Source organism: Rattus norvegicus, chromosome 5 (genome assembly GCF_021556685.1).
Source record: "Rattus norvegicus strain SHRSP/BbbUtx chromosome 5, alternate assembly SHRSP_T2T, whole genome shotgun sequence".
Lineage (NCBI taxonomy): Eukaryota > Metazoa > Chordata > Mammalia > Rodentia > Muridae > Rattus > Rattus norvegicus.
In genome coordinates this window covers 168,587,474-168,610,424 of record NC_141538.1, presented here as the reverse complement: position 1 = coordinate 168,610,424, position 22,951 = coordinate 168,587,474, and the positions used below count along the sequence as shown (strand labels likewise).

General features: G+C 52.9%; 2 protein-coding genes across 4 annotated transcripts; both read left to right on the top strand.

Annotated features, from left to right (window-relative positions):
* The first annotated feature begins 728 nt into the window (after positions 1-728).
* Positions 729-12,813, top strand: Tas1r1 (taste 1 receptor member 1). 2 transcript variants are annotated; one of them, XM_087547769.1, is made up of 6 exons: positions 729-963; positions 4,355-4,661; positions 6,577-7,338; positions 7,728-7,940; positions 8,241-8,361; positions 9,923-10,587. In XM_087547769.1, the coding sequence occupies exons 1-6, from the start codon at positions 776-778 to the stop codon at positions 9,964-9,966; spliced, it is 1,635 nt and encodes a 544-aa protein (XP_087403895.1). In that variant the 5' UTR covers positions 729-775; the 3' UTR covers positions 9,967-10,587. The 2 variants fall into 2 exon arrangements, with proteins under 2 accessions (XP_087403895.1, NP_445757.1); NM_053305.1 differs by lacking the exon at positions 9,923-10,587 and adding an exon at positions 11,726-12,813 and having other exon boundaries at positions 776-963.
* Positions 12,814-13,095: 282 nt separating this feature from the next.
* On the top strand, positions 13,096-21,423 carry Zbtb48 (zinc finger and BTB domain containing 48). Of its 2 annotated transcripts, none has more exon segments than NM_001013216.2 (11): positions 13,096-13,197; positions 13,677-14,348; positions 14,712-14,959; positions 18,322-18,433; positions 19,032-19,124; positions 19,457-19,543; positions 19,642-19,796; positions 20,270-20,406; positions 20,477-20,641; positions 20,925-21,013; positions 21,085-21,423. In NM_001013216.2, coding segments are annotated over 10 exon segments (2,052 nt in total). In that variant the 5' UTR covers positions 13,096-13,197; positions 13,677-13,679; the 3' UTR covers positions 21,382-21,423.
* The last annotated feature ends 1,528 nt before the right edge of the window (positions 21,424-22,951 follow it).

Sequence of the window (22,951 nt, the reverse complement as noted above, 5' to 3'; positions counted from 1 at the left end):
AACCCCTTTGGATTTAACCACCAGGCCACCTCTCAGGAAATCCACCTGGGATTTTTTTTTTCTTTTTGCAGAAAAGAAAAAAAAAACCCTCCAGGATTGGCAAATCCGGTCCATTTGTATATGTTGGGTTTGCATACATTTGTCTTCTGGCAGATGGGAACAATCCTGGACAACAAGGTTAAACCGTGATGATTAGCTCACACTTTGAATGTCTGAATACTGCGGTCGTCGCGAAGCCTGGTTTCAGGTTTACTACGCGAGGTTTACTATGTTCTGTAACTTGTGTTGACACAAGCTAGCAGTAAGCTCAGTTACTCCTGTGAATGAAGTAGGAGGATGGTTTGAGCTCTGATGTTCAAAGACAGCCTGGGTGACAGAGCAAGAGAACACTTACAAACAAACAAACAAACAAACCAGCTCCCTGACAGTAAGCCTGACCTTCAGTGCCCCAGCCCTCCCTATCCTCCATGAAAACCAGCAGGGCTCACTTCCTGAGACCGGTGAGCCTGAACAAGGACAAAAAACACAACTATCCAGGGGAGGGGGTCTCAGGGATCCACCTGGTTTCCATCCATGTCCTGGCCCTGCCCAGTTCCTGAGAGAGACCACAGTCCGGAAGACCCACAGCCTTTCCACAACTGGGCTCCAGTCCCTCCCCTTTCAAGGGCATGAAGTTACAAAAACGCGCCTGGTCAGCTGTCCTTCACGGCACTTAAGCAGCCCTCGTCAGAGCTGTGCTCAGCCATGCTGGGCAGAGGGACGACGGCTGGCCAGCATGCTCTTCTGGGCTGCTCACCTGCTGCTCAGCCTGCAGTTGGTCTACTGCTGGGCTTTCAGCTGCCAAAGGACAGAGTCCTCTCCAGGCTTCAGCCTTCCTGGGGACTTCCTCCTTGCAGGTCTGTTCTCCCTCCATGGTGACTGTCTGCAGGTGAGACACAGACCTCTGGTGACAAGTTGTGACAGGTAAGTAGGGGCCAGCAGAGCTGTCCCTTAGTGGTTGAGGGTATATCTGTTTGGTGCCTGTATGTGAGGCTCTGGGTTTAGGCTCAAGCACCGTATCAGCTGGATTTGGTGGCTAAGGCATGCAATACATATAATCTCCGTACTAAGGGGATGGAGACAGGAGGATCACAAGTTCAAGGTCAGCCTCAGCTACACGGTGAGTTCAAGACCAGCTAAGGCCAGAAGTCCTGTCACAGAGACTCTCCCTTAGAGTAAAATGAAGAAGGACCTCTCTGCTTGCCCCTGAGCTAGCTAGCCAGTCCCCAGCAATCTATAATGACTGAAGTCCAAGTCCGGAGCTTAAGGAGTCCATCCCTAGTTTGCCGTGCTGTTGTTATTTATATGGGTATCATGTCGCTGACACGCCAGAAGAGGGCATCGGATCCCATTACAGATGGTCGTGAGCCACCGTGTGGTTGCTGGGAATTGAACTCAGGACCTCTGGAAGACCAGCCACTGCTCTTAACCGCTGAGCCATCTCTCCAGCCCCCTGGGTGTTATTATTTATACTGCACTATATTCTTTTGTTTTTGCCGTTCCAGTGGGTTGTAACTCCGTTCAAGTCTCCTGGTTTTTCTCCGGCAGGCAAGTGCAGTTCCTCAGGGGTTTCCTTTTCGAGGTGGCTGCGTGCAGTCTATGTAAGCCTCACGCTGGGAAGGGAGGTCCGGAGCAATGGCACCGCACATGATGACTGCCTGACTGCTGGCCGGGACATAGGGTTCTGGGACACCTGGCTCACAACCATCTGTAACGGCATCTAATGCCCTCTTCTGATGTGTGTGAAGACAGCTACAGTGTACTCACATACATCAAATAAATAAATATTTTTTAAAAAGGAAAAGAAAACTGGCTTCAGGTAACTCAGATCTTACGGTGAAGAGGTAGTGAGGCTCTCAATTCGCTCTGGGGACACAGGTGACAAATTGGGGGGGCGGTTAAAAGTCAGCGAGCTGGGGAACAGGGCAGGTTGACATGCTCTTTCTGTCAAATCCTTAGCATCGTGTGTGCCCCTCCCTGGTGACAACAGCTACCAAAACCGAGAGCTCTCAGCTTAGGTCAAGCCCTGTGAGGCGGGTGTAATGGTTAATTTTATGTATCAGTTTGACCAAGAGATGGCGCCTAGAGTCCCTGGCTCAAACTCATTTAGTTGCTACTGTGAAAGAGTGTTCTTGCCGTGGTTAACATTTAGATGGATAGGCTGCATGAAAGAGCTCGCCAATGGGCAGTAAATGGGCCGCACGCAATCCATTTAAGGCCTTCAGGGAGAAGGCAGGGGTCCCGGGAAGGATCAGAGTATCCGTCTGTCCTCAGACTCAGCAGTCTGTCCGGCCCTGCGAACTTTGAACTTTACCATCACGTGAACTAGTTCTGTAAAGTCGTCCTCCTGTGCCCGTGCTTCTGTGTGCTTGAGGCTGAGGGGGTTGGGGGAAGGGCATGTGTGTGTTAACCCCGTTTCTTTAGAGCAGGGCTTCTTCACTTTTGGATTCAGGGCGATTTTTATCTGGAAAAGGTTTTTGAAGATTTTTTTGTATGTGTGGGTATTTTGCCTACAAATATATCCAACTGTCGTGTGTCCACAGAGGACAAAAGAGGGCATCAGATCCTCTGGCACTAGAGTTACAGGCGGTTGTGAGCCACCGTGTAGTTGCTGGGAATTGAACCCTGGACCTCTGGCAGAGCAGGCAGTGCTCTTAACCACTGATCTACCTCTCCAGTACCCCTGAGGCTTTTTTTTAAAACTTTGTTTGTTTGTTTGTTTAATGTATGAGTGCTCTATCTGCATGTACACCTGTGTGCCAGAAGAAGGGATCAGATGCTCTTAACCACTGAGCCATCTCTCCAGCCCCGGCCCCCTGAGAATTTTGTAACATGACTTTAGGCATACAAAATAGGTAGGTATTTGGGCATGGCCATACACACCTTTAAGACCAGCACTCATTGGATCTCTGTGAGTTCTAGGCCAGCCTTATCTATATAATCCCAGGCCATCCATCCAGAGCTATATAGTGACATAGTGTCTCAAGAAAAAAAAAAAAGAAAACAAACAAACAAAAAAAAAAAGAAAAAAGAAAACAGAAAAGAAAAAAGAAAGACTATTGCATACTAATAAGATGAATGTATTTATTTTTTACACAAATCTCAGCTGAATACTTGGAACCTCCAGACACAGAATTATTTCAGAGTTAATTAGTTCATTGCTGAGAACACTACTTCAAATATGTAGTATAAATGGCCAAAGTGGGGGTTGGGGATTTAGCTCAGCGGTAGAGCACTTGCCTAGCAAGCGCAAGGCCCTGGGTTCGGTCCCCAGCTCCGAAAAAAAAGAAAAAAGAAAAAGTAAATAAATAAAAGATAAATGGCCAAAGTATGCTTAGGGCTACTTCAGAAATTATTGAGGATTCTGTCCCAACGCCATGCCAAAAGTCGCTGAGCAACGTATTAGAAACTTAGGTTAAGGCTTGGACAGACATTTAGGTACTCTAGCATTCTTTCTTCTTAAAGATTTATTTATTATATATGAGTACTCCGTAGCTGTCTTCAGACACACCACAAGAGGGCATCAGACCCCATTATAGATGGTGGTGAGCCACCTTGTGGTTGCTGGGAGTTGAACTCAGGAGGAGCAGTAGTCCAGCCCTAGCCAAGCATTCTTGTACCATCCAATCTGAAGACATGCTGGTCGGAGGCTTACATGCTGTAGAACGGCAGCAGCCAAGAAGGAAAGGTCTTTGTTTTCCTTTATTAGCCCATCATGTTGGGCTGGAGAGATGGCTCAGTGGTTAAGAGCACTGACTGCTCTTCCAGAGGTCCTGAGTTCAATTCCCAACAACCACATGTTGGCTCACAACCATCTGTAATGGGATCTGATGCCCTCTTCTTTTTTTTTTTTTTTTTTTTTTGGTTCTTTTTTTTCGGAGCTGGGGACCGAACCCAGGGCCTTGCACTTCCTAGGTAAGCGCTCTACCACTGAGCTAAATCCCCAGCCCCCTGATGCCCTCTTCTGGTGTGCCTGAAGACAGCTACAGTGTACTCACATACAATAAATAAATAAATAAATAAATAAATAAATAAATAAATAAATAAATAAATAAATAAATAAATCTTTAAAAAAAAATCACGTTCCTGTGAGAGCAGAAAACTTTGTACGTTCAACAAAGACACTAACTACACTTTGCTCATGTGTGACAGTCTCAGTTCTGAGAACCTGAGGCAAGGTGTTTCAGGATGGTGCTGGCTTGGACAGAAACCTCAGAGCTTCTGTTCTGCACCCCCAAAGCCTGGAATGCAGGAGGCTGAGTTGAGCACCTGGAGGGCTTTAACCTTCTCAATTCTCACAGGGCTTTCCCTACAGGCCCGACAGCTTCAACGGCCATGGCTACCACCTCTTCCAAGCCATGCGGTTCACTGTTGAGGAGATAAACAACTCCTCGGCCCTGCTTCCCAACATCACCCTGGGGTATGAGCTGTACGACGTGTGCTCAGAATCTGCCAATGTGTATGCCACCCTGAGGGTGCTTGCCCTGCAAGGGCCCCGCCACATAGAGATACAGAAAGACCTTCGCAACCACTCCTCCAAGGTGGTGGCCTTCATCGGGCCTGACAACACTGACCACGCTGTCACTACCGCTGCCTTGCTGGGTCCTTTCCTGATGCCCCTGGTAAGCTGGGCCTCAGGGATCTCTAGGGCGGAGGGCAATGGGAACTCTGAGGCTAGGCTGTCCCTTGCTCTCCCTGAAGTCCCTGCTCTCCAGGGTTGCAGCCATCCTGCCTGTGTTGCTGCTGCCCAATCTTCCTGCCTCCTTTTCTCTGAGCTGCTTCCAGACTTCTGCCTCACCCATATTGGGAAAGCTGGTCCTTTAAAAAAGTTTTCTTTCTTGTTTATGTTTATATTATTTTTATTATTTTATCGATATTTATTTTTATATTATTTATGTATGAGTACACTGTAGCTGTCTTCACACACACCAGAAGAGGGCACCAGATCCCATTACAGAGTTGTGAGCCACCATGTGGTTGCTGGGAATTGAACTCAGGACCTCTAGGAAGAGCAGTCAGTGCTCTTAACCACTGAGCCATCTCTCCAGCCGCCCTTTTCTTTTGTTTTGAGACAGGATCTCACTATGTAGCGGTCCTGGGACTCACTATGCAGACTAGGCTGGCCTCAAACTCACAGAGATCCCCTGCCTCTGCCTCCCAAGTGCTGTAATTAAAGGAGCACACCACTCCACCTGGTCCTCTGTCTTCCCTTTGGAAGTGTTGCTACCCAGTCATTCTCTCTCTGTGACTTCCCTCCATCCAAAGTCTGCCTTTGTCATCCAAACAGCCTTTACTTCCCAGCTCAGACACTGCCACCTGCTGGTGTGGTGTCTTCCTTCCTTGATGTTCCTTGGTGGTTCTGTACTGCCCTAAGCCTGGTCCCTGCTGTGCTCAGCAGTCTAAGCAGACAGTGATCCCTCTTCTGGGTCCCCTGTGCTTATGGGCCTGGCTCTCCCTACCCTTTGCCATTGAGCTTCCTAGAACACTCACTCGAGTGTAGCTTCTTTGGCTCTTCCTTTTGTGCCTCAGCCTTGGATTCTGTCCTCACTTGATCCAGCTGTAGCAGGAGTACCTTGCAGAGCTCCAAGCCCAATGAGTGCTTGTCAGTCCTTTATCCTACACGGTTTCTTAGTGACATGCCCACCTGCCCACCGGCTCCTTGCACGGTGCTGTCCTTGGCTTCATGTCTTCTCCACTCATCTTTAAGTTCAGTCTCCAGGGAGGGTCCTTCTGCCCTTGAGGCACCCAGTATTTCCCTGGTCTCCTCTTCCCTGCAGTCCATTGCAGGCCGTGGAGACCTGGCACTGTGACTTGTGAGCACGCATCTCTCACCCACTTTCCCCACCAGCCGCTCTGTGCTGAGGTCACTTTCCTTTGCAGCCTTACCATGGCGTATGTGGCCCCCTGGGTTTTTACCGACAGTTTTTGGATCATCATACAAGTGTGGTTTCCCTTCAGAGCCCGTCTTTCATCTTTTCTCCTTTGGCTTTTTGAGACAGGGACTCCAGTAGGCCAGATTGGCCCTGTACCTGCATCACAGCCCAGAGCAGTTTTGAACTCCTGATCCTCCTCCCTCCCCCTCCTAAGTGTTGCCATACCTGGTTAAACCTTTCACCTTTTAGTGATGTGTCGAAATCCCTCAAGCAAGTGATTTCATCAGTCCCTGGCTCCGTAGCCTCTCCAGAACATTTCCCTTGAACTAGAGATATACTCCTCAAACTTGATCATTTCTCAGAGGGAACCCTAGCTCCCGACAGGGTGCTGGATGGAAGTGAGCCCCTCAGCTTGAGAGTTAAGGTCCCCTGCCCTGCCCTTTTCATGCTGAGGACCTATGGCCAAGACAGCGTGGCTTGTCCCATGTTTTAAAACACGTGGCCCTTTCGCTTCTCTGTCAGGCAGATCCCCACAGCCCCTGGGACTCCCTAGAGAAGCCTGCCCTCTTCCCATCCCTCTATACTGGGTGAGCACTGTGGGAGAGGGGCAGACCTCGGTTATGGGGATGCTGCTGATCCCACTGGATGGAACCCCTCCCCACAGGTCAGCTATGAGGCAAGCAGCGTGGTACTCAGTGCCAAGCGCAAGTTCCCGTCTTTCCTTCGTACCGTCCCCAGTGACCGGCACCAGGTGGAGGTCATGGTGCAGCTGCTGCAGAGTTTTGGGTGGGTGTGGATCTCGCTCATTGGCAGCTACGGTGATTACGGGCAGCTGGGTGTGCAGGCGCTGGAGGAGCTGGCCGTGCCCCGGGGCATCTGCGTCGCCTTCAAGGACATCGTGCCTTTCTCTGCCCGGGTGGGTGACCCGAGGATGCAGAGCATGATGCAGCATCTGGCTCAGGCCAGGACCACCGTGGTTGTGGTCTTCTCTAACCGGCACCTGGCTAGAGTGTTCTTCAGGTCCGTGGTGCTGGCCAACCTGACTGGCAAAGTGTGGGTCGCCTCAGAAGACTGGGCCATCTCCACGTACATCACCAGCGTGACTGGGATCCAAGGCATTGGGACGGTGCTCGGTGTGGCCGTCCAGCAGAGACAAGTCCCTGGGCTGAAGGAGTTTGAGGAGTCTTATGTCAGGGCTGTAACAGCTGCTCCCAGCGCTTGCCCGGAGGGGTCCTGGTGCAGCACTAACCAGCTGTGCCGGGAGTGCCACACGTTCACGACTCGTAACATGCCCACGCTTGGAGCCTTCTCCATGAGTGCCGCCTACAGAGTGTATGAGGCTGTGTACGCTGTGGCCCACGGCCTCCACCAGCTCCTGGGATGTACTTCTGAGATCTGTTCCAGAGGCCCAGTCTACCCCTGGCAGGTAAGAGGTTCCAGCCAGGGTGTCTGCATCCAGAACATCCAATCCCAGCGGTAAGGGTACGCTGAGTATCTGAGGAGACAGTGGGTAGCCGGCTGGTGGTTGTCTCCTATAGAAACTTTTCACTTCTTTGAGCTTTGTCTTCATCTACCCAGCATGCCCCAGAGGGGTCAAAGGCTAAGGATGTTTACAAAAGAGTCCTTTGTTAGAGGTCTCCTCTCAGGAGGCTGGTCAGGGGTCAAGGGAATCTCTAGGAGCGAGAACGGTTTGCCGTGGCGAGGAAGGAACCAGCGAGGTTGGGACCACCCAGGGCATCAGAGAACCCTGCTTGCTTCCTGGGCTGCCTGGGTCTGTGTGGTCTATGGTGGCTTCATGAAATCTGTCTACCCTAGCTTCTTCAGCAGATCTACAAGGTGAATTTTCTTCTACATGAGAATACTGTGGCATTTGATGACAACGGGGACACTCTAGGTTACTACGACATCATCGCCTGGGACTGGAATGGACCTGAATGGACCTTTGAGATCATTGGCTCTGCCTCACTGTCTCCAGTTCATCTGGACATAAATAAGACAAAAATCCAGTGGCACGGGAAGAACAATCAGGTAAAAGGACATGGTTGCTCACCAGGTAACTGCTTTATGTTACGGGAACCTGGGGAGTGACGCCTACCCAGAGCAGGACAGGGGCCCCACACGTCAGGCCACCTTAGATCTGGAGTCCTGCCAGGGATGCCAGCCACATGTGTTGTCAAACAGATGCCCAGCTGGATCCTGGCACATCTGACCCCAGACTGTGCTGTGAGAGTGAACCAGGAAGGCGGCGGCACAGATATCTCCCCCCTCTGTGAGCTGTCCCTTGACTTGGGCTCCTGTGTGATTGCAAACCACTGTGACTTCTAACAGGTGCCTGTGTCAGTGTGTACCACGGACTGTCTGGCAGGGCACCACAGGGTGGTTGTGGGTTCCCACCACTGCTGCTTTGAGTGTGTGCCCTGCGAAGCTGGGACCTTTCTCAACATGAGTGGTGAGTGAACAGGAAGAGGGTGGGTGCTCCAGTAGCCAAGGTGAGTGCTCCAGCACCCAAGGTGAGGGAACAGCAAGAGGGTGGGTGCTCCAGCACCCAAGGTGAGTGCTCCAGCACCCAAGGCAAGGGAACAACAAGAGGGTGAGTGCTCCAGCATTCAAGGTGAGTGCTCCAGCACTCAAGGTGAGGGAACAGCAAGAGGGTGAGTGCTTCAGCATCTAAAGTGAGTGCTTCAGCACCCAAGGTGAGTGAACAGGAAGAGGGTGGGTGCTCCAGTAGCCAAGGTGAGTGCTCCAGCACCCAAGGTGAGGGAACAGCAAGAGGGTGAGTGCTCCAGCATTCAAGGTGAATGCTCCAGCATCTAAAGTGAGTGCTCCAGCACCCAAGATGAGTGCTCCAGCATTCAAGGTGAGGGAACAGGAAGAAGGTGAGTGCTCCAGCACTTAAAGTGAGTGCTCCAGCACCCAAGGTGAGGGAACAGCAAGAGGGTGGGTGCTCCAGCACCCAAGGTGAGTGCTCCAGCACCCAAGGTGAGTGCTCCAGCACCCAAGGCAAGGGAACAACAAGAGGGTGAGTGCTCCAGCATTCAAGGTGAGTGCTCCAGCACTCAAGGTGAGGGAACAGCAAGAGGGTGAGTGCTTCAGCATCTAAAGTGAGTGCTTCAGCACCCAAGGTGAGTGAACAGGAAGAGGGTGAGTGCTCCAGCACTTAAAGTGAGTGCTCCAGCACCCAAGGTGAGGGAACAGCAAGAGGGTGGGTGCTCCAGCACCCAAGGTGAGGGAGCAGGAAGGTGAGTGTTCCAGCACCCAAGGTAGTAAGCACTTCAGCACCCAAGGTGAGTGCTCCAGCACTCAAGGTGAGTGCTCCAGCACCCAAGGTGAGTGAACAGGAAGAGGGTGGGTGCTCCAGCACCCAAGGTGAGGGAGCAGGAAGGTGAGTGTTCCAGCACCCAAGGTAGTAAGCACTTCAGCACCCAAGGTGAGTGCTCCAGCACTCAAGGTGAGTGCTCCAGCACCCAAGGTGAGTGAACAGGAAGAGGGTGGGTGCTCCAGCACCCAAGGTGAGGGAGCAGGAAGGTGAGTGTTCCAGCACCCAAGGTAGTAAGCACTTCAGCACCCAAGGTGAGTGCTCCAGCACTCAAGGTGAGTGCTCCAGCACCCAAGGTGAGTGAACAGGAAGAGGGTGGGTGCTCCAGCACCCAAGGTGAGGGAGCAGGAAGGTGAGTGTTCCAGCACCCAAGGTAGTAAGCACTTCAGCACCCAAGGTGAGTGCTCCAGCACTCAAGGTGAGTGCTCCAGCACCCAAGGTGAGTGAACAGGAAGAGGGTGAGTGCTCCAGCACTCAAGGTGAGTGCTCCAGCACCCAAGGTGAGGGAACAGGAAGAAGGTGAGTGCTCCAGCATCCAAGGTGAGGGAACAGGCAGAAGGTGAGTGTTCCAGCACCTAAGGGCCCTGGACTCCAGCTCACTGGCTTGTCAGTTAGTGTGCTAGTTAGGGTCTCCATTGCTGTGAAGAGACACCATAACCAAGCCAACTCTTTTTATTTTTTTAATTAAATGCAGGTTTATTGGGAAGCTGCTCTCAGTTCGCTGGCCACAAGGACTGAGATCAGGGAAGTTGTCATGGGAAGGGAGAGAGAAGTGAGAGAGGAAGAGAGAAACAGCCCGCAGGGACAGGGAGAGAGCAGAGGAAGGAGAGAGGCAAGGCAACTCTTACAAAAGCAAACTCTTTGCTGGAGCTGGCTTACAGTTTCAGAGGTCCAGTCCGTCATGGCAGGGAGCATGGCCGACTGCAGGCAGACTTGGTGCTGGAGATGGAGCTGAGACGTCTTCATCTTCTCTGAAGGCAGCCAGGAGGAGGGTCTCTCTTCTACACATGTGCATTAGGAGACCTCAAAGTCCACCTACACAGTGACACACTGGGCCTCCAACCGGGCCACACCTCCTAATAGTGCCGCTTCCCATGGGCCAAGCCTGTTCCAACTACCAGCTGGGTACAGATTGGAGGACACTTGCCACTGGGCTGAATTCTGATAACCATCGGGAAGCCTCAGACCTTGGTGTGTTCTCTGTCAGAGCACTGGTTCCACACCCACCAGCTCCCAACCTCTTTATTCAAACACACACTTGACTCCTTGGCCATGCTGTTTATATGAAGTCCTTTCCCTGTGCCAAGGAGTCAAGTACTTGAATGGTTTGAATTAAACACATGTACTAGCATATCTATAGCCCATGTGCCCCTTTCATTGACTCAAAGCGGAGGGCAGGGAGCACAGTAGGGGGCTATGAACTCACCTTGGAGCTTACCGCCAGGGGGATGCATTCTTTTAATCTCTCTGTGGTGATGGGAGTATCTGTCACCCATCACCAGGGAGTCAGGACTCAGATATCTTGGAGTATGAACGCAGAAAGTGGATCTGGTTAAATCTTGCAGAGAGAGACAAAAATATCTTATTTTTAGGGGTTGGGGATTTAGCTCAGTGGTAGAGCGCTTGCCTAGCAAGCGCAAGGCCCTGGGTTCAGTCCCCAGCTCCAAAAAAAAAAAAAAAATCTTATTTCTTTTTTAATATTTTATTTATATGGGCACACTGTAGCTGTCTTCAGATATACCAGAAAAGGGCATCGGATCCCATTTAAAGATAAGACATTTTGGGACTGGAGAGATGGCTCAGAGGTTAAGAGCACTGTCTGCTCTTCCATAGGTCCTGAGTTTGATTCCCAGCAACCACATGGTGACTCACAACCATCTATGAGATCTGGTACCCTCTTCGTGCAGGCAGAACGCTGCTGTATCATAAGAAATCTTGGGTTTTTTGTTTTTTGGTTTTTTTTGGTTCTTTTTTTCGGAGCTGGGGACCGAACCCAGGGCCTTGCGCTTCCTAGGCAAGCACTTTGGTTTTTTTTTTTTAAACATTTATTTATTTTGTATATGAGTACACTGTAGCTGTCTTCAGACACACCAGAAGAGGGCATCGGATCCCATTACAGATGGTTGTGAGACACCATGATGTGGTTGCTGGGATTTGAACTCAGGACCTCTGGAAGAGCAGTCGGTGCTCTTAACCGCTGAGCCATCATTTCTCCAGCCCGTTTTGGTTTTTTTTGTTTTTTGTTTTTTTTTAAAAGATGGTCCTGTAGGCAGAGCTGCATAAAGCTCTCTGTATTTGCAAACCCCCTTTGGGATCCTGAGCCTTTGAGGCCGTGCTTAGCCTGTACTTGTTGTAAGCTCACTTCTCACGATGGCTCCAAAAACCTATCTGCCAAGGTGCAACTCTCCCAGAATCTTGCAGGACCTGGACCTCCCTTCCCCCATCTTCCCCTTCCTTCTGCTCACCTGGCTCTCAGAAACCTTGTCTTCCCTTTCAGAGCTTCACATCTGCCAGCCTTGTGGAACAGAAGAATGGGCACCCAAGGAGAGCACTACTTGCTTCCCACGCACGGTGGAGTTCTTGGCTTGGCATGAACCCATCTCTTTGGTGCTAATAGCAGCTAACACGCTATTGCTGCTGCTGCTGGTTGGGACTGCTGGCCTGTTTGCCTGGCATTTTCACACACCTGTAGTGAGGTCAGCTGGGGGTAGGCTGTGCTTCCTCATGCTGGGTTCCCTGGTGGCCGGAAGTTGCAGCTTCTATAGCTTCTTCGGGGAGCCCACGGTGCCCGCGTGCTTGCTGCGTCAGCCCCTCTTTTCTCTCGGGTTTGCCATCTTCCTCTCCTGCCTGACAATCCGCTCCTTCCAACTGGTCATCATCTTCAAGTTTTCTACCAAGGTGCCCACATTCTACCGTACCTGGGCCCAAAACCATGGTGCAGGTCTATTCGTCATTGTCAGCTCCACGGTCCATTTGCTCATCTGTCTCACATGGCTTGTAATGTGGACCCCACGACCCACCAGGGAATACCAGCGCTTCCCCCATCTGGTGATTCTCGAGTGCACAGAGGTCAACTCTGTAGGCTTCCTGTTGGCTTTCACCCACAACATTCTCCTCTCCATCAGTACCTTCGTCTGCAGCTACCTGGGTAAGGAACTGCCAGAGAACTATAATGAAGCCAAATGTGTCACCTTCAGCCTGCTCCTCAACTTCGTATCCTGGATCGCCTTCTTCACCATGGCCAGCATTTACCAGGGCAGCTACCTGCCTGCGGTCAATGTGCTGGCAGGGCTGACCACACTGAGCGGCGGCTTCAGCGGTTACTTCCTCCCCAAGTGCTATGTGATTCTCTGCCGTCCAGAACTCAACAATACAGAACACTTTCAGGCCTCCATCCAGGACTACACGAGGCGCTGCGGCACTACCTGATCCACTGGAAAGGTGCAGACGGGAAGGAAGCCTCTCTTCTTGTGCTGAAGGTGGCGGGTCCAGTGGGGCCGAGAGCTTGAGGTGTCTGGGAGAGCTCCGGCACAGCTTACGATGTATAAGCACGCGGAAGAATCCAGTGCAATAAAGACGGGAAGTGTGTGTGTGTGTGTGTGGTTTCTTGTCTGCTCTTCCGGTGTGGGGAGAGCTTGGGACCGCACAGCAAGCGGGAGTGGGAGTCTAGGGCACAGCTTGGTGTTACCTGGCAACTCCGGACTTGAGACCCAGCGCAGTTGAATTTACCCCTTGCCCCGCCCTCTATGCTGCCCATTGGCCTTTCTCTGAGGCTCCGCCTTCGAGGCGGGACCTAAGGACTTTGCGCCGCCGAGGCGTCCGGTTCTGGCCTGAGCGCCTATACGTCACATCCGGCGCGGCGACGGCGGCGTCTCCGCGCTGTGGGCCGGGCAGTAGTTAGTCTTGTGGGCGGTGGAAGTGGTCTAGCCCGGAGCAGTGAGGCCGGTGCGAGCCGGGAGGACCGGCAGGGTGAGGAGGGCGCGGGAGGGAGGCGCCTCGGGCTCTGAGGAGAGTGTGGCCGCCGCCTTCCACTTGCCGTCCGCGACGTGCAGGCGCGGCGTGGGCTTGGGTCACCTGTGCGCAGCCGCCGCCCTGCCCTTCTGGCTGTGCGTTGGGTGCGCTACAGATCAGTTGTCGTCCACGCTTTTCTGTCCCCCAAACTCTCATTTTCATTTTCTCCCACCAGCACCCTATCCCGACGGACCCAGTCCTGTCTCGCGCCATGCACTTCCTCTCCCGCTCTCTCCCCTCTGGCCAACCCATGCGGCTCCCCGCCCCCAAGAGGCTGTCACTCCACGCTGGCTGTGTGCCCCGTGTGCACCTTCTAACCTTGACCCAGGCCTTCATCCCGACATGGGTGGATGTTTAAAGTGTCCATCTCACCCTCAGTCTAAAAGGGCTTCCCCGATTGGGGCTGGCCAGAGTGTCATGTTTGCCTTCCCTTCCAGATTATGGATGGTTCCTTCGTACAGCACAGCGTGAGGGTTCTGCAGGAACTCAACAAGCAGCGTGAGAAGGGCCAGTATTGCGACGCCACGCTGGACGTGGGGGGCCTGGTGTTCAAGGCGCACTGGAGTGTCCTGGCGTGTTGCAGCCGTTTCTTCCAGAGAATCTACGGGGATGGCTCAGGGGGCAGTGTTGTCCTCCCTGCAGGTTTTGCTGAGATTTTTGGCCTCCTGCTGGACTTTTTCTACACTGGCCACCTCGCCCTCACCTCAGGGAACAGGGATCAGGTGCTCTTGGCAGCCAAAGAGTTGAGGGTGCCTGAGGCTGTGGAGCTATGTCAGAGCTTCCAGCCCCAAACCTCAGCGGGACAGGCACAGAGTGGACCGGGCCAAGTTTCCTCCCAGGATGTGAAAAGCCACCTCAAGGAGCCAACAGACTTGGATGAGGAGGAAGTTTTCAGGACTCTGAGCCTGGCCTCTGTGGATCAGGAGCCCAGAGACGGTGAGCAGCCCCAGCTCAGCACACCTGCCCAGAGCAGCCCGACCTTCCTCTGTGGGAAACTCAAGCAGGTGTTGAAGCCTTCTCCCCCAGCGGACAAAGAGTCTGAGGACAGCAAAGAGCCCCCAAGGCCTTTTGAAGCTGAAGGTGCCCCACTGCAGGGCGAGAGCAATGAGGTACTGTTTCCAGGGTGCTGAGCTGGGGAGGCAGGCATAAGGGTAAAGACCGGCACTTCTGGAGCAGACATAGGAAGCCAGTGGTCTCAGCTGACCTCCTGCGAGCTACACTTGTCCATGGTTGCCAGCTTCCTTGGGGTGGAGTGAGCATCAGGGTTACGGGTATTTCCTTAGGTTAGTCAACCTGGCTGCTAACACAGCCATTGTGCTCCAAGTCCAACATTGCCATTTTCTCTGGACCCGGAGGGAAAGGGTCTCTGCTGAAGGGACTGTCCAGGGGGTGGGGCTTATGTTGGAGTTAAAGGCAGGTCCCTGCTGATACCTGGGTGACCCTATCCCCTCCTGCTGCCTCCTCTACTCTAGTGGGAAGTGGTGGTTCAAGTTGAGGACGACAGGGATGGTGATGGCGATTATGCATCTGAGCCTGAGACTGTGCTGACCAGGAGGAAGTCAAAAGTGATTAGAAAGCCGTGTGCGGCAGAGCCAGCCCTGGGTGCAGGCTCCCTCACAGCCGAGCCCACCGAGGGCAGAAAAGGTGCAGCAGTTCCGGTCGAATGTCCCACATGTCATAAGAAGTTCCTCAGCAAATACTACCTAAAAGTCCACAACAGGTAAATGCTCTGTTTCTCTCTATTTTCTTTCCCTATCCGCCCCTCCACGTTGTGGGAAGGGGCCCTGTACTCCCCTGCTCTGGGCTCTGTGGTGCTGGGGGTTCTATGTCAGGCCCTAATAGTGCCTGGTCACCTGCCCCCTCTTCCTGTCTTCCTGTGAATTATGGGTTTGTGGACACCCGGTCAGTAGATTCTACCCATTGTGGAGTTTGACTGACCATGGGCAGGCCTCTGCCCACATGAAGCATGAGACAAGCCTCTGGCCCCTTCCCAAGCTGGAGCTGAGGTCTGATAGGCAGTGTAGGCTGTGACAAGAGGCTGATCTTAAGGAAGGTCGGAGGCTGCCTGTGTCTCTGAGAGTGCTAGCTCTGCGTGTCAGTTATGTATGAGGGGCCATTTGTCTAGCTCTGTGTGTCAGTTATGTATGAGGGACCGTTTGTCTAGCAGGGACCCTGGAGGGCTTGGAGGTTTGTTCCTCTCGTTAGCTTTGTAGGGCTTTTTTTTTTTTTTTTTTTTTCTTTTTTCTTTTTTCTTTTTTTTTTGGAGCTGGGGACCAAACCCAGGGCCTTGCGCTTGCTAGGCAAGCACTCTACCACTGAGCTAAATTCCCAACCCCCTTTGTAGGGCTTTTAATATGTTTGCTTGTTTGTTTTTTGAGACCAGGTTTCTCTGTGTAACCCTGGCTGTCCTGGAACACTCTGTAGACCAGGGTGGCCTCAAAATCACGGAGATCAGCCTGCCTTTGCCTCCGGAGCTGGGATCAAAGGTTGTGCCACTACCACCTGCCTCCTCTCCACTTCTTTTTCCAAGTTGACTTGGAACTTACTGTGTAGACCAAGCTGGCCTAGAACTTAGAGATCTACCTGTATCTGCCTCCTGAGTGCTGCTATTAAAGATGTGCACCACCATACCTAGTCTTAGGACTGTTTCAAAACAACAAAGTCCCCTATCCCAGGCAGGGTCTCTCTGTATAGCTCTGGCTGTCCTGTGATCTTCATTGTGTAAACCAGGCTGGTCTCTAATTCAGAGATCCTCCTTCATCTGTCTCCCAAGTGCCAGGATAAAAGTCATTGCCACCATACCTCACTTATTTTGAGTTCAGATTACTTGAGATCCAGTGTCACAGGCCAGGCCTGGTGGTGCACACCTTTTATCTCAGCACTTAGGAGGCAGAGGTAGGTAGATCTCTGAGTTTGAGGCCAGCCTGGTCTGCAGCCTGTAGTCCAGGACAGCCAGGAATACACAGAGAAATCTTGTCTTGAAAACAAGTGCTCTCCACACATCGAAAATGAGTGATACAGACACAGGCCTGTCTCAGCTGCTCAGTAGCCATGTGGTTCTACCAGTCGGCTGCAGTTGCCTCTGTACCAAGCCAGGCTGTGTCGTCAGTGTGTCACTCTGTCAAGCCACTAGTGCTCACCTGGTATAGGAGTGAGGCCTGTTTGTCATGCCTAGGGTTTGGCCTTTGGGTAGATGAGGCTATACATGTCTGCCCATGCTATATTCTTCCTTCCTTGGTCTGTGGTTTGCTGATGCCCCTGAGAACTGAGAAGGAATGGCTTCAAGAGATTTTTGTATCTAGGTATGTTGGCATTTGTCTGATCCCAGTACTTGGAAAACAGAGGCAGGAGAATTGCTGCAAGTTTGAGTTTGGGTAGTGAGTCTCAGGTCAGCCAGGACTATATAGGGAGACCACCATGTCTCAAAAGAAAAGAGAAACTGAAGTTCTTGCAGTGTCAGGGACTACAGGGACGAGGATACTTGCAGTGAAGAGGATGGGAGTAGGTTTGGCTTCTGGACATACAGGAGACTCCATGCTACCCATGGTGCGGAGGTCAGGGCTTGTGTAGTTTATTCAGCAAGCTGCTAGGTTTGGGACAAGATGATGTAGCCCTCAGATGCAGCACAGATACAGACAGTCTTGCAGGAGAGGAACAGTGCTTTAGAATGAAGCAGACAGCCTGAGCCTGCGCTGTTGGACTCTTTGGGAGTTCCAGGCCAGTTGGGGCTGCAGTATGTGACTCCCGGTTTTGAGAGGAGGAGAGAAGAGCCCAGGAATTGGTAATTGGAGCCCGTTGTATAACTAGGGTTAGTTTCCAATAACTGTGGCCTGGGGGGTGGGGGTGGGGCAGAGGGATCATAAGCTCAAAGAGACCCCCTGCCCTCCTGTGACCTTCAGGGTCTCTGCCCCTGAGCTACATCCAGGCCTTACTAAATTATCCAGGCTGGCTTTGAGCTTCTGATCCTTCTGCCTCAGTTTGTAGCAGCTGGGAATGCGCTGGGGATATAGCTCAGTCTTAATCTGCTTGCCTAATACGTGAGACCCTGGGTTCACTCCCCAAAGTGCCAGGAGAAAAAAAATTAAGATTCAGACAAAGTAGTTGAGATGACATCACAAGCCTCTGCCACCCATCTAGGCTAGCAGATGAGACTTGAAGAGGTGTGGAAGCCGTTCGCTGTGGAGAGCCTTCTGGCTGGGAACAGGCTAGCAGTAATGCCCCTGGGAGTAAGCCTGCCTGTTGAGCGGTTAGGGCCTAACCTGGCATTGGGCATTTGGCAACTGGTTACCCATGTCCTCTGCCCCCTGGGCTCTCTTAGTATTAAATAGGAACCACTGGAGGGTTGTGAGCCAAGAGGTAAAGAGGGCCGCCTTTTCTGCAAAGACTTCTGGACTTAATAGAGCCTCCTGGAGAGATAGTAGGGAGCCAGGAACCAGTGCTGACTCACGGACCTTATGAACTGCTACAGCCACACTTGCTGGTACCAGTGAGAAGAGGTGGGCAGAATCTGGTCGTGGAGTTTCACATTTACTTACTTCTTTGACGGGGGTGGGGGACCACGTGTAGACATGAGAGTACAGCTTGTGGGAGTTTTGTTTTTTTCCACCATATGTGTCTTAGGAATTGAACTTGAGTCCAGAAAAGTGCTTCTGTCCATTGAGCCATATCACCTGTCCTGAGCCATATCACCTGTCCTCTGCCATGATGTTGAAGATGGGGCCCTCAGAGGATGTCAACTAGCTTGTGTCAGTAAAGTTTTGAGGTAGCCATTTAGGGAGGCAGGCAGAAGTAGGCCTGGCCTCTCCTGGCTCCTGGCTCTCTCCAGCATGGGGCCATTTGGACCTGTGGCCACTGTTTCTTTCTTCTTCGAGGATCTCTAAGCTGGAGGGGGTTTGTAGCCTTCTCTTACATTACCGACCTGGGGCTCACTAAGCCTACATGGTTAACTCCAGCTAGTCTCAGGATGGTTCTTCCTCCTGGGCAGCACAGTTTGTCTGGAGCAGGAGCTGGAGAGGTCCTGAGTACCAGAGAGCTGGGAAACCCTCTTAGCCCCCACGCCTCTGTGGCCTCTCTTCCTGGCAGGAAACACACTGGGGAGAAACCCTTCGAGTGTCCCAAATGTGGGAAGTGTTACTTTCGCAAGGAGAACCTCTTGGAGCATGAAGCCCGGAATTGCATGAACCGCTCAGAACAGGTACTTGGGATTGGTCCAAGTAGTTGTGGGCAGCAGCATAGTAGCCTGTGTCTTCAAGCCATCTGGGAAGGATCCTCAGGAAACCCTACGGGATTATAAAATGAGATCTGCGGGGGCCTTGGATGTCATCACGTCCACATCCTAGTACATGTGGGACTCATGAGTTCAGAGGGCACAGGAGATAAACCCTGCAAGGATATTTTGGGTTTGCCTGCCTGGGCTCCTGGTCTAGCTCCATCTTACTCTCTGGAGTAAGAAAAGTGTGTGTGGGAGATGGCTGCTGGGAAGGGCCACCTTGTCAGCCCCCCAGCCCCAAGTGGGTAGTGTTTGGCTAAATCCCGTCCTTCTCTTCCCAGAGACTGGTCAGTACCAGCTGGCTCTGTCTTTAGCCTGTCTGGAGCCGAGAAGGGTCTGGCGTGTGGTAGTGTGCAGTGCTCTGATGGTCAAGGCAGGCAGGTTACATGTTGCCCTCTCCTACCCCAGCATCCCCTACCCCAGGCAGACACTTCCCAGCAGCGTTTGGAAGCCCCTGCAGAGGCTGCCGTCGCAGGCAGAGGCCCTCCCTGATGCTGGCCCTGCTTGCCCCTCACACTGCCAGGTCTTCACATGCTCCGTATGCCAGGAGACCTTCCGCCGGAGGATGGAGCTGCGGGTGCACATGGTGTCTCACACAGGGGAGATGCCCTACAAGGTCAGGCCCACTTATCCCAGGGCCATGGGCTGTGGGGAGAGGGTGTATGTAGCTGTCTGACTGGGGTGGTACCTGGCACCTCTCCCTTGAAGCCTGCCTTCCTTGCCCATTCAGTGACACCACTTCTGTAGACAGGGCCACTGTCTGTAGCCTTACTTGGTCAGCAGTTTTTGGAGGGATGGTATGGATGGCTGAATAGTGCCCCCTCTTTGGAGCCAACCTTCAGCCATCATGGAGTGTCCTTGTGTATGGACTAGGCCCTTCCCCGTGTGCTGAGAGCAAGGCACTGATGGTGCCGACTGCACTGGACCTGACTAGACCTGTTTTTTCAGTGCTCCTCCTGCTCCCAGCAGTTCATGCAGAAGAAGGACTTGCAGAGCCACATGATCAAGCTGCATGGAGCCCCTAAACCCCACGCAGTAAGTGCCAAACAGGGTTGGGGTTCCTGTGGCCCCTGGACAGCTCAGCCCTGTCCTCACCTGGATTCACTCCCTCTGCCTGTCTCACCCTCCTGCAGTGCCCCACTTGTGCCAAGTGCTTCCTGTCTAGGACGGAGCTACAGCTGCACGAGGCTTTTAAGCATCGTGGAGAAAAGCTCTTTGTGTGTGAAGAATGTGGGCACCGGGCCTCAAGCCGCAATGGGCTGCAGATGCACATCAAGGCCAAGCACAGGTATCAACGAGTGCTTGCTCTCTCTGGTGTGGCCGCGTTACCTCAGGAAGCGGCATCTCCTCCTCCTCCTCCTCCTCCTCCTCCTCCTCCTCCTCCTCCTCCTCCTCCTCCTCCTCCTTCTCCTCCTCTTCCTCTTCCTCCTCCCCTCCTCCTCCTCCCCTCCTCCTCCCTCTCCTCGAGTGTAGCACTCATAGCCCTTCCAGGGTGGAGGTGAGAGACAGGCAGGTTTGTTAGGTTAGTGGGGAGGACTTAGGCTGAGGCAAGTGTCTGCCTCCTAGGCTAATTCTTATCCTTTAGCTTCCTGACTCGCTGCAGAATAGAGTTGTCTTTTGCTTCTGCGAATAGTGGTGTCCCTTGCTTGGTACTACCCAAGCCCTGCTGCTTGCTTAGCACGTCTAGCTCCAGCAGAGTGGGTGGAAGGGGAGGGCTTCCCCAGGGTAATGACCCTCTGCCTTGTGTTCCCAAACGAACAGGAATGAAAGGCCGTATGTCTGTGAGTTCTGCAGCCATGCATTCACCCAGAAGGCCAACCTCAACATGCACCTGCGCACACACACAGGAGAGAAGCCCTTCCAGTGCCACCTCTGTGGGAAGACCTTCCGCACCCAAGGTGAGGCAGGCCCGTCCCCTCCTTGCCTCAGGGCTGAGACAGGTACTGAGCTCCACCTTGTCCCCCACAGCCAGTCTGGACAAGCACAACCGCACCCACACGGGTGAGAGGCCTTTTAGCTGTGAATTCTGTGAGCAGCGCTTCACTGAGAAGGGCCCCCTTCTGAGGCATGTGGCCAGCCGTCATCAGGAGGGCAGACCTCATTTCTGCCAGATCTGTGGCAAGACCTTCAAAGGTAATTAGTCAGCAAGCGGTAGAACAGAGGGCCTGGCTTGTTTCCTGCCTACCTGGGTTGGAGGGTCTACACAGAGATCAGGGGCAACAGTGGCTTCCAGGTGCTCTTAGAACCTTCCAGCCAGCTCCATCTTCCATGTGCGAAGAGATGAGTGGAGCTGCTGTGAGGGTGGGGTGGGGGCACGGCACCCTGCACCTGGGCAGCGGTGACCTCAATGCGGTGCAGTGGGGCCTTGGAGTCAGGAGACCCTGTCCTAATGCCCGCGGTCCCATTCCTCCCGCAGCAGTGGAACAGTTACGGGTGCACGTCAGACGACACAAAGGCGTGAGAAAGTTCGAGTGCACCGAGTGTGGCTACAAGTTCACTCGGCAGGTAGGCCAGGCTGGGTCTCCTGCTCCCCTCCTCCCTTCCATGCCCAGCTCTGAGCGCCTGCTTCTCCCCAGGCTCACCTGCGGAGGCACATGGAGATCCACGATAGAGTGGAGAACTACAACCCTCGGCAGCGCAAGCTCCGGAACCTCATCATCGACGATGAGAAGATGGTGGTGGTGGCTCTCCAGCCACCTGCAGACCTGGAGGTGGGCTCCGCAGAGGTCATTGTGGAGTCCCTGACCCAGGGTGGCCTTGCCTCCCAACTCCCTAGCCAGAGACTGTGTTCAGAGGAGAGCTTTGCTAGCTCCGGGGTCCTGGAGCCGTCTCTCATCATCACGGCTGCTGTCCCTGAGGACTGTGACACGTAGCCTGTCCAGTGTCCCCTTGACCAATAAACATGTGACTTAGGATTCCCTTGTTCAGTGGTTCATTCCTTGTGATCTGCAACTGCAGGCCTGAACCATATTGACGTGCTCCTTCCCAGCCATCGCCTCAGGAATCCCCTCAGTCCTTGACTGCCCCAGGTAACCCCAGCAAAGCTGAGGAGGGGGTGGAGGTGGCGTCCACCTGTCCCTCACTCTTGCACACCAACGGGTAGTGTCCTTATTTAGCAGAGTGTAGGTGAGGCCAGCCAGGGGTTAAAGCCTCTGAAGTTGGACAGAGTGGCCAGGGCCCGTGGTGATGGCTTCATTGGCCAGCGGTAAGCAAGTCCAGTGAAGCTGGACACAGTAGTGGCAGCGGAGCAAGCTGGCCTTGATGGCTTCCTTCCCTGGGGAGGGCCCTGTCTTGGTACAGACCTTCCTTGAACAAGAAAGGTTACCTTTACATAGCAGGGTGCCGTGGGTCAGGGGTACTGCAGATGCTTAAATCCTATTTAACTCCTTTGCTTGCCTATGTGCCTGAGCGAGCTCCTACTTCACCCGCATGTTTGCATGGGCTGGAACACGCTACACACTCATGCTTCTCAGCCACGTACTGAGAAGGGAACCTCCACAGAATTATTGGCAGGGGTAGGGGTTCTGCTCTGAAGATGCCTGCCTGGACTATTAGTGTAGCAGGAGCTCCGGGGCCTTCCTCACTGTGGCAGCTGAGGTAGTGTATGGCACTATCTTTGCCACACTGTTGGTTGAGGCTGTCACCAGCACTTCCCTGTTAGAGGAGGCATAGGAGTGTCAGACATGGACATTCACCAGCCAGGCTGAATCAGTGCTCTTGGCTCTGGTGGCTGGAGGTGGGCTTTGCCTAATCCCCTTGTTCCAAGGGATGGCATATCCATGCCCACCTCCCACCCCATCCCTCATCCCACTGATCCCCACTGGAGTTGGGAGCCTAGGAAAATGGTTTCACTCAAACTTACACACCCACGTGACTCCCTTTCATTCCTTGAAGGAGCTGAGGTAGAAGCAATGTGCAGTCATCAAGCTGCTTCTGTTCTGTTCTGCAGATGCTACAGGCTACAGAGCTGGGGTGTGGCTCAGTGGTGTAGCATTTAGCACAGGAGAGCCTCCATCTACCCTCAAGGATCCTAAGCCTGCTTCCTTTCCAGCATAGGCGCCTGCCTACTCTGGTTTTAGATAGGCTCTGAGGAAAGAGTGCTCCAGCGGCTTTGGGGGGCTGAGGGGCCTGTTGAGGAACCCTCTAAAGCAGTGGTTCTCGACCTTCTTAATACTGCAACCCTTTAACATAGCTTCTGCTGTTGTGGTGACCCCTAACCCTAAAGTTATTTTCATCGTTACTTCATAACTGTAACTTTGCTTCTGTTATGAACTGTAATGTATCTGTGGTTTTCAGTCTTTTGGGGTACCCACAGGTGAAGGTACCCTCCCAGGCATAGATCCATCTTTATGGACGAGAGCCATACCTTCACACATCATGTATATTTTATTCACAGGGCCTTAGAGGCTCTGTAAGGCAAGCTCCCTCAGATGCTGGGCTCCC

Coding starts and splice junctions, on each gene's coding strand:
- Tas1r1 (NM_053305.1), top strand. CDS start 776: ATGCTCTTCTGGGCTGCTCACCTGCTGCTCAGCCTGCAGTTGGTCTAC. Junction 4,662..6,576: donor GTCCTTTCCTGATGCCCCTG/GTAAGCTGGGCC, acceptor CCCTCCCCACAG/GTCAGCTATGAGGCAAGCAG. Junction 7,339..7,727: donor GCCCAGTCTACCCCTGGCAG/GTAAGAGGTTCC, acceptor TGTCTACCCTAG/CTTCTTCAGCAGATCTACAA.
- Zbtb48 (XM_087550161.1), top strand. CDS start 13,680: ATGGATGGTTCCTTCGTACAGCACAGCGTGAGGGTTCTGCAGGAACTC. Junction 19,125..19,456: donor CAGGGGAGATGCCCTACAAG/GTCAGGCCCACT, acceptor CTGTTTTTTCAG/TGCTCCTCCTGCTCCCAGCA. Junction 20,407..20,476: donor GAAGACCTTCCGCACCCAAG/GTGAGGCAGGCC, acceptor TGTCCCCCACAG/CCAGTCTGGACAAGCACAAC.